Source organism: Ciconia boyciana, chromosome 1 (genome assembly GCF_034638445.1).
Source record: "Ciconia boyciana chromosome 1, ASM3463844v1, whole genome shotgun sequence".
Lineage (NCBI taxonomy): Eukaryota > Metazoa > Chordata > Aves > Ciconiiformes > Ciconiidae > Ciconia > Ciconia boyciana.
This window is the reverse complement of record NC_132934.1, coordinates 218,055,745-218,068,410: the sequence shown is the minus strand read 5'-3', so window position 1 is coordinate 218,068,410 and position 12,666 is coordinate 218,055,745. Positions and strand designations below refer to the sequence as shown.

General features: G+C 37.8%; 1 protein-coding gene across 2 annotated transcripts in view; it reads left to right on the top strand.

The window, feature by feature from the left end:
• Window positions 1-12,666, top strand: part of FCHSD2 (FCH and double SH3 domains 2) — a 164,694-nt gene that overhangs the window by 29,597 nt on the left and 122,431 nt on the right. For both annotated transcript variants that reach the window (XM_072850933.1, XM_072850932.1), the window contains exon 3: window positions 4,591-4,636. In XM_072850933.1, coding sequence (XP_072707034.1) covers window positions 4,591-4,636 — 46 coding nt within the window. The remainder of the gene's footprint in view (window positions 1-4,590; window positions 4,637-12,666) is intronic.

The following is a 12,666-nucleotide window of genomic DNA, read 5'->3' as shown; positions in this document are numbered from 1 at the left end:
TACATTGTAAGGAATTTTTTCTTTTTCATTAAAATTTCTAAACAATTTATCTGGGTGTCCATAGCCAAAAAAATGCATTAACACAACTGCTAGTGCTAGGTGAGTTGTACCAACTTGCCAGTTAATACATCTGGTTTTTGACCATTATCGTGATCTTGCACAAGGACTCATTCCAAATGTGATTCAGGCCCCTGCTCACTGTTGAATTTCTCAGCCTTGAAATGGAAATACATTCACCTATGCAAATTTAGCCCCTTCTTTTATTCAGGAGACCTGTACATGAGGTGTCTGTTTACATTTTTGCATAGCTCTTTAGATGTAGTTAAATTAACTTTTTATTATAGAGAGTAATTAGCTTTCTGATTTTCAGGGTGTCACTGTGTTTAACTGTTTTTACTGTGTAAGCTGTGACTTTCATCCTTAGATTTGTATGACTGGATAATCTTGGCAAATGTAACATTGTTTTATATAACACTAATATATATTTTAATGTTAATATACTGATTTTTTCATGGAAGTGGGAGCTTTAGACATTTCCAGCCCAAGTGGCCATCTATGTACCAGGGTGAGCCCATCTGTTTCTCCTGGTGACTGACAGCTCTATAGGAAAACTTCCTGAAGTATCATTCTCCACCACCCTGACTTCTTAGTTCACAGTTATGCTTATTTACAATGAAAAGTTAAAAATATACCTGAATATTTCATAACATCTGTTACCTTAAATTGATATGAGTAATTTAAATACCTAAGAGTTGCTGGAATTCGTGTTTGGGAATTTGCCATGACAATGAGAGTTCGGCACTAGTAAAAGTAGCATTGGCAAAGTGAGGATGACAGTAAGTGTAGTTTTCTTTCCCCTTCTCCCTTACAGTTCCACTGTTTCACAGAGCCCAAGGGAAAGTTAGATCACATAATCTTAATTTCTTTAATACAATAGATCATTACATTTCATCCAGATATTTTTCATCGCATAAAGTCATGTGAATTAAGACCAAAGAATTTCCTTCCTCAGGAAGCAAAGCGACCAGCTCAGCCTCGTGGTGCACCTTGGAGTGTGTTATCCCAGGTCAGAAGCCTGGTGAGGAATGTAAGGAGAAGATGTAGGTGGACAAAGTCCTGCTATGCAGCAGAAAAATCTCCACCCTCCTCCTCTTCAGATATTCTTCGTAGTTTTTAGTCTGAAAGAGAAGTCCTTTCCAACCCCACATTTAGTCCTTATTGTCCTAATAGGAGCAACTGTTCTCTAACCCCACTGCTCTCTTTTCAGCCAGACTTGGCCAATTACTGCCATTTCAAAGGAGGACAACCCTTCTCTGCAGAGCTTCTCTAGCTGTTTGTGCTTCGGGAAGAATATTCTTTCATAATCCCTCCAGGATTAGGTTCATTCTAGTCATACGGAGCCGTAAACCACGGAAGGGGCTGTAGGCAGCAGCATGTGAGGAAATGCTGTGGGTGGCTGGTGTCACCTCTTGGTGTTAAATCATGTATTTTGAAACCATTGAAATAACTTTCCTGAGTGTGACTTTTCCTTCAGGCTTGCAGCAGTCTTCCCCAGCAGCAGGCTTTTTTAAAGACAGGCGCCTGGTCACACTCCGGATGTGTAATAAAACAATGTTTCTTTTAAATGGCGGCTTCTTGTCCTGATGGTGAGCGTAAACATTTTTTATTGGTGTTCTTTTTTTGGAGACTAAGTCAGGATTTTCCTGCAGTGTGAGGATTGTGGCAAGTATCATACTTAAATGAAAAATGGTCTTAGCTTGATTATATACACCAAATATTGTTGAATTTCTTTATATGTATTCTTTCTCACCCTCTTCTTAAACTGTCAAAGACTTTAAACACTTTTGAATGATTTTTAGTGGAGCAAAGGGAATAAGCATATCACATGAATTAATGTTTGCAGGATAGAGATGATATTTAGGAATTACTGTCCAGAAACAAAAACTAATACATTTTTGGGGGCATGCAATTCTGGTGTTTCTTGCACTTAATTAATGGTTAATTTGAGAAAAAGATGTAATAGCAGATATTAATATATCCTAGTTTAAAGAAACCCTAAATGATGTTCCTGCTTTCTTGCAGACCCCCCCTAATTCATTTCTTAAAAACTTTTCAGTAGCAGTGAGAGAACATTTTATTAGCTTATGGAACCAAACATTTCCTTATATGAATGAACTTGAAATTCCATCTTAAATGACAAGAAGGTCAAGAATATCCCAGCTTTGCACATAAAATCAAGATATACACATGAAAGTTTTCAGGTTTCCCAAGTTAAGAAACTATGATGCATTTATTAGTCAGACCTTTTTTTTCCCTGCTCAAAATAATTTTCTCCTGGGAAATTTGTCTGCTTCAGTTTCATATTTCGTCATGTTTTGTAATATATTTATGGTTGTCATAAAAGGATTCCTGTATAAATGGTCCTGAGGTTAAAAACAGCTTTGTGTTTGACTAATCGAGGGAAATGCAGTCACAAAGCAGCAGAGAACACCAGCTTCAAGGAATGCAGACGGCTGATCCTGCCGGTCTTGCAGTACTTACCATTTTCTTCATTCACCAAAACATAGATCAAACAGAAATTGAAGTATTGTATAAATTGAATTATGTGCTGTCTTGCCAACTTTTTTTGTAAAACCCCATTTAAAATACTGAACAAAATCTAAACCTACTCTAAAATGTTTCTAATTTATGGAGTTGCTTCTGTACAATACATTTTCTTCTTCATGCTGGAGCTTGCAGTTGTTCCAAGTCCAAGATTTCTGTCGGTTTTGCGAGTAAATTTGATTTGCATGGTATTTTGTAATTCCGCACTAGGGCCAGTTGAATGCTTTTGTTTTCCTTCTCTAGTGTAAACCTTTTAATGTAGAAGGTTTTTAGGGGATATCTTAGGCTTCCGGCTTGTCGCAATTATTGTTATGCAATTTGTTGAAGTGGAATTTGTTTTGTATGGGGGGAAAAAAAAACCTCATGGTGAAATATACAGCTCATATCCAGGTTTTGTGTAAAGTGAGTATCCTTAACATTTAGCTCTGATTATATGTTTTTAAATAAGATTAGCTGAGAATTGGAAAATAACTGCTTTTGCCTAAAGTCTTCCCAGATTTACGTTTCAAAGACAGGTGCTTGTTCTCTTTTACCTTTTCAATATTGATAACACATTTCAGTTATTCCTAGTAGTTATTTCTGCAGTTATTTATACTTAGACTGAAAGAAAGGTAAGCTCTTATAGAAGGATAGTTTGTTTTTTAGATGTTTGCTAAACTGACGGGGATATTGGATTTTGGAACAGGAGAGCCTAAAATAAATCGTTTTGGGATATTAGATGAAATACCTTGAATGCTTTACAAAGTACATTCATTTACAAGCGACTCGGACAACTTTACCTGTTCATATAGGGGAGTTCCGTATGGCACAGTTGTGCAGCCCTGGGTACCCACCTGAGCTACACAGGGGGGGTTTAGGAAGATGGGATGTAATTATTTGGGTTGGAATATGGCCAGCTTTTTGGGCTATCATTAATCTGGAAAGAATTTTAAGCAATCACAATGCATTTAGACTTTTGTTTTGCACCCCGTTGGGGCGACTGAGCCTGGAACACCCTATCAGCATGTGGATGGTCTTCATGGGTGAAATGGAGTAGACAGGAGTAGAAAGAGCCTGTTCAGAGCTCCTTTTGTTTGTGTTTATTGAGTTAACCTTATTATAGGATGTTCCTGAGGATTTTTTTATTAACATGTCACCATAATTATTGTGTAACTAATTTAAATAGAATTAGATTTTCTTTTGCTGATGGCATAGCCTTAAGCTTAGTAGGTTATACTATAGCTTGAAGAAAATTACTCTGCTTTGGCTGTTCAAGGGATAAAGAGGGACTAGCTTAAGCTGTTGAAGAAAGAGCCTTGACACATCTAGGTATTTGAACCTTCTTCCTGTTATAACGGTGATAGTGTTGAAACCCTCTGTTTCAAAATACGTGGAGATGGTACATCTTGAGCCCCTACATGAGAGTGCAGCACTGATGTTAATGTGGAATGACATTCCACACCAATGACTGGCACCGTTTGAGTTAAGTGGGTTTAATGTGCTAGAGCTACATTAATGGGTAAATCAGGATATTGCTGTGGGACAGCATGGGTTTAAAGAGAGGCTGTTAGTCTTGTGACTACAACTGTGAATCTGGTGTCTTTACTTGCTGTTGAGGAAACAGGACTTTCTTTTTTCTTTTTTTAAAGAAAAAAATAAGTAAGTCTGTCTAGATGCATAAAGCCAAATTCTGTTCTGTGCTACCAAGTTCTTCACTAGGCTATACCAGTGGAAAGCTGATGAGCCTTTAATGAAGTAAACGGTATTTACACCGGTAGTCCTGGGAACAGAATTTATCCAATAAAACTTGGAAATTTGAACACCGCATATGTGAAGTCCACATGCGCTCGTTGCTAGGCTACTGATATACAGTTGTCAAACTATTTCGCTTTTTTGTTGCTCACTTAACTATAAAGACTGTCTAGCAGAAAATCCTTTTAAGCAAAATATAGAATTTATAATGTTTTGCTGTATATATTAATGGATTTTTTGTTTTTTCTCTTTCAGAGCATTCAGTCAGAAAAGAGCTGCAATAGAGAAAGAATATGCACAGGTAGGCTCTGGAATAATTTTAATGTCTATGGCATTGTTCTCTTCAGGTAATTTATTCATTAGCGGATTTTCCAGTGTATGTTTTTTCATTTATCCTCTCCATAATTTGCTTAGTATGAAAGTATCCGGTGGAAATTCTGAACGAGAAAGTTTGGCCTATGCAGGATTTAGGCCCATTCTGTGTTTTCATGGACATTTTGGCCTGAGGAAGTTCTTGGCTACAGAAGACATTTTTAACATTTTTTTCAAATTGTTATAAAGTCAATCAACTCTTTGAGGTTTTCTCAGCGAAACTTGAGTAAAAAGTAAAATCAGGTCAGTTAGAGGAGAGGAAACGTGTTCTGGCATACTCAGTCCAAAATAAATTTACATTCACATTCTTTAGTAAGAGCAGCTTCCCATTCATCTGAAATAAAAGCAGCCAGATTTGGCCTCATGCTTGTGATAGGGAGTGGAAAGAATTTTGATTTGTTTGTGAGAAAGGAGGGAGGATTGATTTTTTTTGTTGTTTTTTTTCTCCCTTGTTCCAAAATTAGAAAGCATCTAATAAGGGGCAGCTGCCTGCTTAATTTACAGTAGAGGCTCTTGGAGCTTAAGTCCAAGTACAACAGATTTAAAACAAATTAATGTATTTTTAAATAGATTAAAGTTAGAATAAAATACAAGTGAGGGAGCTTGTGGAGCTCAATATACAATAAGTACAACTGGAGATGTGCCTGACGTTGCAATTGTTGACAGTGGGGCAGGGACAGAAGTGAAATGTGAAAACACAAGCTGTCGCTAGGATGTTTCCAAATGTAGTTTGTAGGCTGTTGTGTTAAGCATCCTTTCAGTCATCGGTGCTGCATCGCCCACAAGTATGTACAGAACAAACGTTTTCTGCGGGCCAGACTTTACTGTCAGTTTACGAAGGAGGATTTCTGTATACTTTGAAACTGCCATGTACACATTTTCTAGTCTTAGATTTTCTGCCTGTGGGCTCAGCCCAAAACTTAGCTCAAAACGCTTAGTAAAGCAAATGAAATTTGTACTGAATGTAATCCAAACGCTCACAGTGGTGCTGTAAGGGTCTGCGGTGACTGGTGCTCCAGTTCTTTCACTGTACATGAATTTACATTAGCGTACGTTGATTACATCGGCAGTTGCACTTAATTTGATTAAATATAGCAATTTTTCAATGACAGAATTGATATATGCCTAATGAAACTTTGATTAAAAGTATATATTCTTTAGTGATTTTTGTAATGACATTGTAGAGAATTTAAGATCAATTCTTAATACCTTTATCCATTCTACACTGGGAATTTTTTTTATGCAGAGGCACTTATAGCAGTTGCTGCGTTTAGGGAATAGTCTTGATAAGTTGGAAAAATAATTACATTCTCAGATTCGGAAGGCTCAGTCTTAACAACTGAGGCTTTCAGATACTTGCATTTAAAAAACCCCAACTTTCCAGCAATACAGCTGCATCATTTGAGATTCATTGAATGGCTGCTTATATGAATGAAGTCTTGTGGGATCGCTTCCTTGGTTTGCTGATAAGTGTACAGTTCAAGAACAATGTTGGATGTTTCTTCTTGGGCCTGTAAAAGGATTTCTGTTTTTGAGATGGTAATAAAATTTCACATAGAGCCTTTTGGTGAGAGCAGTTGTAATCAAAATAAATGTGAAGTCGTATTCATCAACAGTGGGAGATTCCTTTTAAACCAGTTATAAAGGGCACTGGAAATTCTCAGTAGTTAGTTTCTGAAGCAAGATTTCTAAATCTTTTCACGGATTCTGTCCAAATGCCTTTTGTCACCTTAGAGAACTCGGAATATTCTAACTTATGACTTTTTTGGCAAGCTAAAAAAAAGAAGTGGAAGGGTGGACAGTGAAAATAAGTTTCCCAGAACTGAATGCTGTGTTGATTTAAAAAAACTTGTATGCTGATGCGCTGCGCTTGGGTGCCAAGTTTCTCTACACAGAGTGCTTTTGTTTAGGGAAGGAGAACCTGTACAAATGCTAGTGAAATACCATGGTTCAGTGTTTATAATTTATCCCTAATTACATGGTAAGTGGCTTGAATGTATGTGGTGAACTACAGGATCTGTATGTAAATTGCCCTGTGTCTTATTTTATCAGGGGATTTTTTACTGACTCTCTTCACTATATTGTACCTGTTGCTGTTGAAGCTTTTCTGAGCTGTTTTTCTGTGTGTTGTCTGTCTCCAGTGGGTTCTTCACTGGCTTTTCTAGGCTGTGCTGTGGTATAAATGGGAGAAGTATTGGATATATCAGCCCTAGTACTGCAATCCTGCAGTCCTTTCTACATCTGTTGTTAATATACACTAAGCTATTTCACTCATTTTCAGTACTGCATTATTTAATACACATTTAATACAGGTGAGCTCAAAGGCTTACCTTAATGTTCAGAATGGAGAGTATAGAAAGGCTCTCATTTCCCATTAACAGTGTTCCTAGTAATAGCATTTAAATTGCAATTTTGTGGTGTTATTATTATTAGCTATTCTCCTTGATTAATAAGCTAGCTGAAATCAGTGGCTGAGAATACTCTTTTGTTAGGTGGAAGTAGAACTTGGTGAATGCGTGCTTTCGCTGCTACCTAGTAAAAAACTGGTTTACCTGGCTTGTTAAATACATAAAATGGGGGAAAAAAATTTGAGATCATAATTACACCTCTGCTGTACTTTTTATTATTGTTTAACACTTGTAGCTTGACAACAGCCTTTCCTAGTCTGTGTCACATCCTGAGAACACAGAGGCGACCTTCCTTGTCACGTGCTGTCATGCTTTGGTTTTGGTCGCTGTTTAGCGACCGTTGTTTCAGAGTAAAACATGACTCCAGGCAGTCGGCGTGTTGTTATCTTTTTCGGTTTGCAAGTAACGTCAAAGAGCTTGAGCTGTGAAACATGCTACTCATTTCAGTGCCTGCAAATTCAGTTGCTAACTGTAGTACCTACACTGAAGGCATCGATGACGTAGAAAAGAGGTAGGAAAGCCCGTTCTGTGAGCTGCACAAGAGCTTTACATTTGAACTGAGTTGCACATAGAAGTTTCTTTTCAGACTTAAAAAAAAAAAAGGGGCACTAATTGTTATGGGGTTTTTTTTTTCCTGTCTGTTTTTTCTGGAGGTCGAGTTAACTTTGAAGAGATAGGCGTGCTCAGCAAAACCAGCTATCTTATCTGTGATCAGGAGAGAGTGGACAGGTCACTGGCTGTTGATAGCTGCTTCTTGCTGCTTAGATAGTCTGTTGCAATGAGAAACTCGATACATTGGAAACATTTCAAAATACGGAGAAAATAAAAGGTAGTATAGTTTATATCCACGCATTCCTATTGGCAGCTATGAGTGAAGTGCAAGCGCATCCTTTGGTGCTGGTCATATCGATGACAATCATCAGGAGAGGAGCCTTAAAATAAGATGAACGCCAAAGAAAACAGCAGCCTGTCAGAGCAGCTGGTGGAGGGAGAGGAGGTGGAGGGGAGAGAGGAGCGTAAAGGCAAGAGGAAGGGTGGATGTAAGCAGATAGCGCAATTGCCTTTACCAGCGTCTCCTCACCCCGCCAGTGTCTCACCAGGCTTGAAAAAACCCTTCTTTCAAGACATCGCAATATGTGGATACCTCTTTTCTAGAAAAGTAATTGAACTGTGCAATATTCCAATAGCAATTTTTGTGTATACAGAACGTGTGTGTGTGTATACATTATTTATTATGTATGTGCTTTATATATAAATATAATGTTTAATTTATTTCAGATATCTAAATAATATTTATGGACTGCAGTGCCCAAATAGTTGCTTGATTTTTTTTCCCTTACTGTATTGCTTTTCCATTGTTTAAAATCAGAAGATAGAAGCTGACTGTTTCTTTTTCTCGCAAGGATGCTAGGCTGCTTTACGTAAGAGAGTGGCCTTTTTAAGTTTTTCAGTGGATTAAAATTCTAAGGGTTAAAACCAGATATTTCCCCCCATGTCTTACTAACTTGTGCTGTGGCTAATTTTTTTTCTTTGCTGCTCTTTACCATGGAGTCCAACGCTTTGCAAATGTTAACCGATTTATCCTTGTACTGTGAAGACTGGGAAGGTGATGGTATTTCCCTAATAAGGAATTAGAGAAATTGAGTACCTTTTACCCAACATAATATGGGTCTTTTTGTTAGAATGGGAACTAGATCCCTGGTCTTTTGAAATATATATATATTATTATATATATATATATATAATTATATATATATAATTATATATATATATATATTATTATAAAAATACATATTTTTTTTTTTTTTTAATGGAAGCCTTTGGCAGTTAATGCAACTTTTGCTTCAGCAATAGAATACCAATAATTTTTCCTCCTTTGCCTTGTAAAATGCTTTGAGGGTTATAAAGGAGGAGCCCTGTACAAGTATTTATTTGTAAAGTACGTCTGCGGGCATATTAGAAAGTGGTAAGGTGTGCTTTAGTAGATTGCAGACAACCTTCTTGAAAATGAAATTGCTCCACTTGGAATAAAAGTAGAAATCTTTCAAGAAAGAAAAGTAAGGTGCTAGGTGAAGTACTTCTCTCTTGAAACGATATTGCTTTATTCCAATGTTGCAGTATTAACTGTAAGAGCAGGGGGATGGCAGACACAACAGGGGAACAGCAATGTCTGTGAGGCATGGGGAAGGTGCTAGAGAGCTCTCTAAATGCAACCATTTCGGAACTGAACGCAAGTTCCCTGGATTGATTCAGAATTCCCACGTGGCAAAACTGCAGCTTGGCCAGCACAACCTTACAACAGGTTTGGAATAAAAAAAATTTCAGGGTGAAACGAAGTCTGCCCTCTGACTCAGCAGCTAGCTAACCCCTGGGGCACCAGTAAAATAAACTTCGAGGTACCTGCCTTGAAAATCCAACAAGCAACTTTCTATTAGTTCATTCCCTGTAGACTGGGCAGAATGTTTGGTTTTGTTTGGGCTTTTTTTTTTCAGCCCAAAGGATACAGAAGGTTACTGTGGCCTGTTGGGGAGCAGGAAGAGATTGTAGACTGTAAGGGTGGGTCCCCGACTTGGGGACAAACAAGAAGCAGCCATAGATTGACTGGTCAGTAGCCTGTTAACCGATGAACTTAATTTGTTTCTTCCTTTGAAGATTATGTTAGATTTACTGCTGCGGTAAATCTCTCTCTAGAGTATTTCTGTAATATTTTAGTCATTTGTCTTGTGTTTGCTTTATGGCTGAAATGGATGACTTTTGTAATCAAGCAGTAATTTAAAAAATACCTGTGAAATGAGCTTTCAGGGGGTGGGGGGAAGATGTATTTTTAAGACTTAGGCATACTTATCTTTTAGGGTATTAAGAGCTTTGAATTCTGTACTCCAGATCATGTGAGGAGGCGTTTAGTTGGTAATTAGCAGACATATGGAAACTAGTTTCTTCTCAGCTTATCTTTTGAAGAAACTTGGCTATCGTTCCGTGGTTTCTCTGCAGAGAAACTTCCGCTTGTAGTAAATGAGTAGACTATGTAGAAATTTCCGTACTGGGCAGAGATATGAATGGTTGCTATATCTGGATGTACTTGATAGCAGTTACTGTGGAAGATAGCAAATTGCTTTGAAATCCTTCTTTGTGTTTATTGTATTTTCAAACTTTCTGTAGGAAACATTAGGAAAAATTCAGAGTGAAATCTGTTTCCATAAATGATCTCACTGCATCTCTGCAGGTGTTAGCTTTATCATTGCTGTCTCTTTTGAAAGACAGACAAAAAATGCTAAAAGGAAGCCTTTAAATTTCTGAGTTTTCTTTATATAATCCTTCCCTTGACATTTTCAGTATCTTTACTGTACTGTTTTAGATCTCTTTAGAAAGCCACGTCCAGCCTGGCTCACACTGGCTGTGTGAAGTGATCCCAGAGGCTTGAGATGGTCCACGTGTGCTACTCAAAAGTATGTCAGTAGGTTTGAGGTAGCTTCATGTTTTATCAATAGTATTGCATGGCATTTTAATAATTTTTCAGTTGTTCTTTTACTGAATATGAAAAACCACATTTTTGTCCTCCATCGCTGGGGAATGTTCTCCTCCCACGCCAGAGCTGTGGCCTCACCATCAGAGCCTGGAGGGAGACTTTCTGCATGGCCTTTTTCCAGCTTCAGTTTTTCCCTGTCGTGGCTGTGTGAATATGGCACCTCTTTGATTTAGGAGAGTTCATTTCTTACCTGTACAGAGATAAGAGCTACTGAAATCTTACAATCCAAGGTCTGAATTGAATTTTCTGCCTTTCCCTTTGTAGGAATTTCTATAGGAAAAGTCAGCAGACCCACTGAAGCTTCGTGTGTAACTTTATTTTGGATGTTACTCCCTTAAGCCTTGTTGGCACAGCTAGTTGGGGGAGGGGGAAAAGCTGTATCCAAGAAACCTCCGGATCCAAATGCAAAAATGCCGGAGCCATTCAGGCCTGTTCCTTCACTGAGTGATATTCCCTCGTGTATACTTGGGGCTGTGAGGCTCTTCTGTTTCTCCCGCTTTGGAATCTTGCTCTGGTTGATCCCATCTGTCATAGAAAACCACATCAGGCAGGTTTGCTTATAAACATACTGCGCTTCTTTCTGAAGACTTCTTCCTGCGGAAGAAGAATAAAAATATATATTAAAAAAAATGAGCAGGTTTCTGGGAGTAAAAGAAAAAAGTACGCTTTTTCATTAACCTCAGAAAGTAGGGAGGACGTAGAGCCTTCCCAAGTAGCTGATGCTTTCTGGGACATGATGTTTTTGGTTGTGACATCCATGTCACCACTGGCACTTGAAGCACTGGACAACCTGTGAGAGTTCTCGCTTTCCACCTTCCAGCTCCAGCAGTCCTGCCCGTGGGCATCTGTTACTCTTGAAGCACTTTACTACATGCATTCTTGATGCAAGCCTGAAGAACTGTCTGAGAACACATCTTGTTTGAACTTTTCTAGTTTACCGAGAGACTCATATTCTTTTTTGTGACTGTTTTGTCCTCTTGGTTAGTTACTCCTTTGCTGATTTTTGTTGTCTTTAGTTGATGAAAGCACAGAATACTAAGAGGGCCTTCTGCAGGTGCTTGGAAAACTCAAGTGAACATGGCTTAGATCAATGATTCTTTTGACAACTGTGTTTTGAAGTCTTAGTTACTGGTATCTAATGTTGTTTTTAAATTAAAATTTCATTAGGTACTGGGACAAATGCTTCATGAAAATGCGTTGCGTCTACCTCATTAATGCATAATAGATTTGCAGTCTTCACATACTGACCTATGACTCTTTGCTATGACACACTGACATATGAATCAAGTGGAAAAAATGGTGGGAAATGTTCAAGAGTGGTTCTCATAAGAATATGACTTGCTTTATTTTTGCAAAAACCAGACTCCGGTTGGTCCAAATGTTTATTAAATAGTGTTTTCTTACATGAGGAAGAGCATCTCCATGTACATTTATCTTGTCTTCTGATATTCCAGTATTTATAAAAATGAACATCAGTGTGTTAAAAGCTTTCTCTCTTAAGATGTGAGTTTTATGGGTGTGTTGATAAGAAAGTCTTTTTCCTTATTAATGTAGCACATTCTTCATGGTACTAATGTGCTGGCTTGTGCTAAAACATAAGCTGCTGCTTTCCCAATACAGAATATAGATATTGATCATGTTTGCTTTTTTTTAAAGTCCATTTATAATCTCCACACCTGATAGTGGGCCTGTATTACTGCTAATTCCCACTCGGCCATCGTTCCATCAGCCAACAGAATTTCCCTCTCCCCGATTTGAATTTCTTAGTAGCCTCTATTTCCTCTCTTTTCCATTTTGTATATTTTTTTTCTTAAAGCCTTCTACACGAATTGTGACTTTTGTTTCATTATCTGACAAATTTATTTGTCTCTGTCTAAATTTTTGCTGCTTGTTTTGCTCATTTTTATTTTGGAGTAATTAATTTCTTTTAAAGAGCTGGAGAGAATTGTTGCATATCTTTGAGATGTTCTCTGCTGACACAACTTAATCAGGTTAAGATCAGTGACCTATAAGGCATCCCCACAT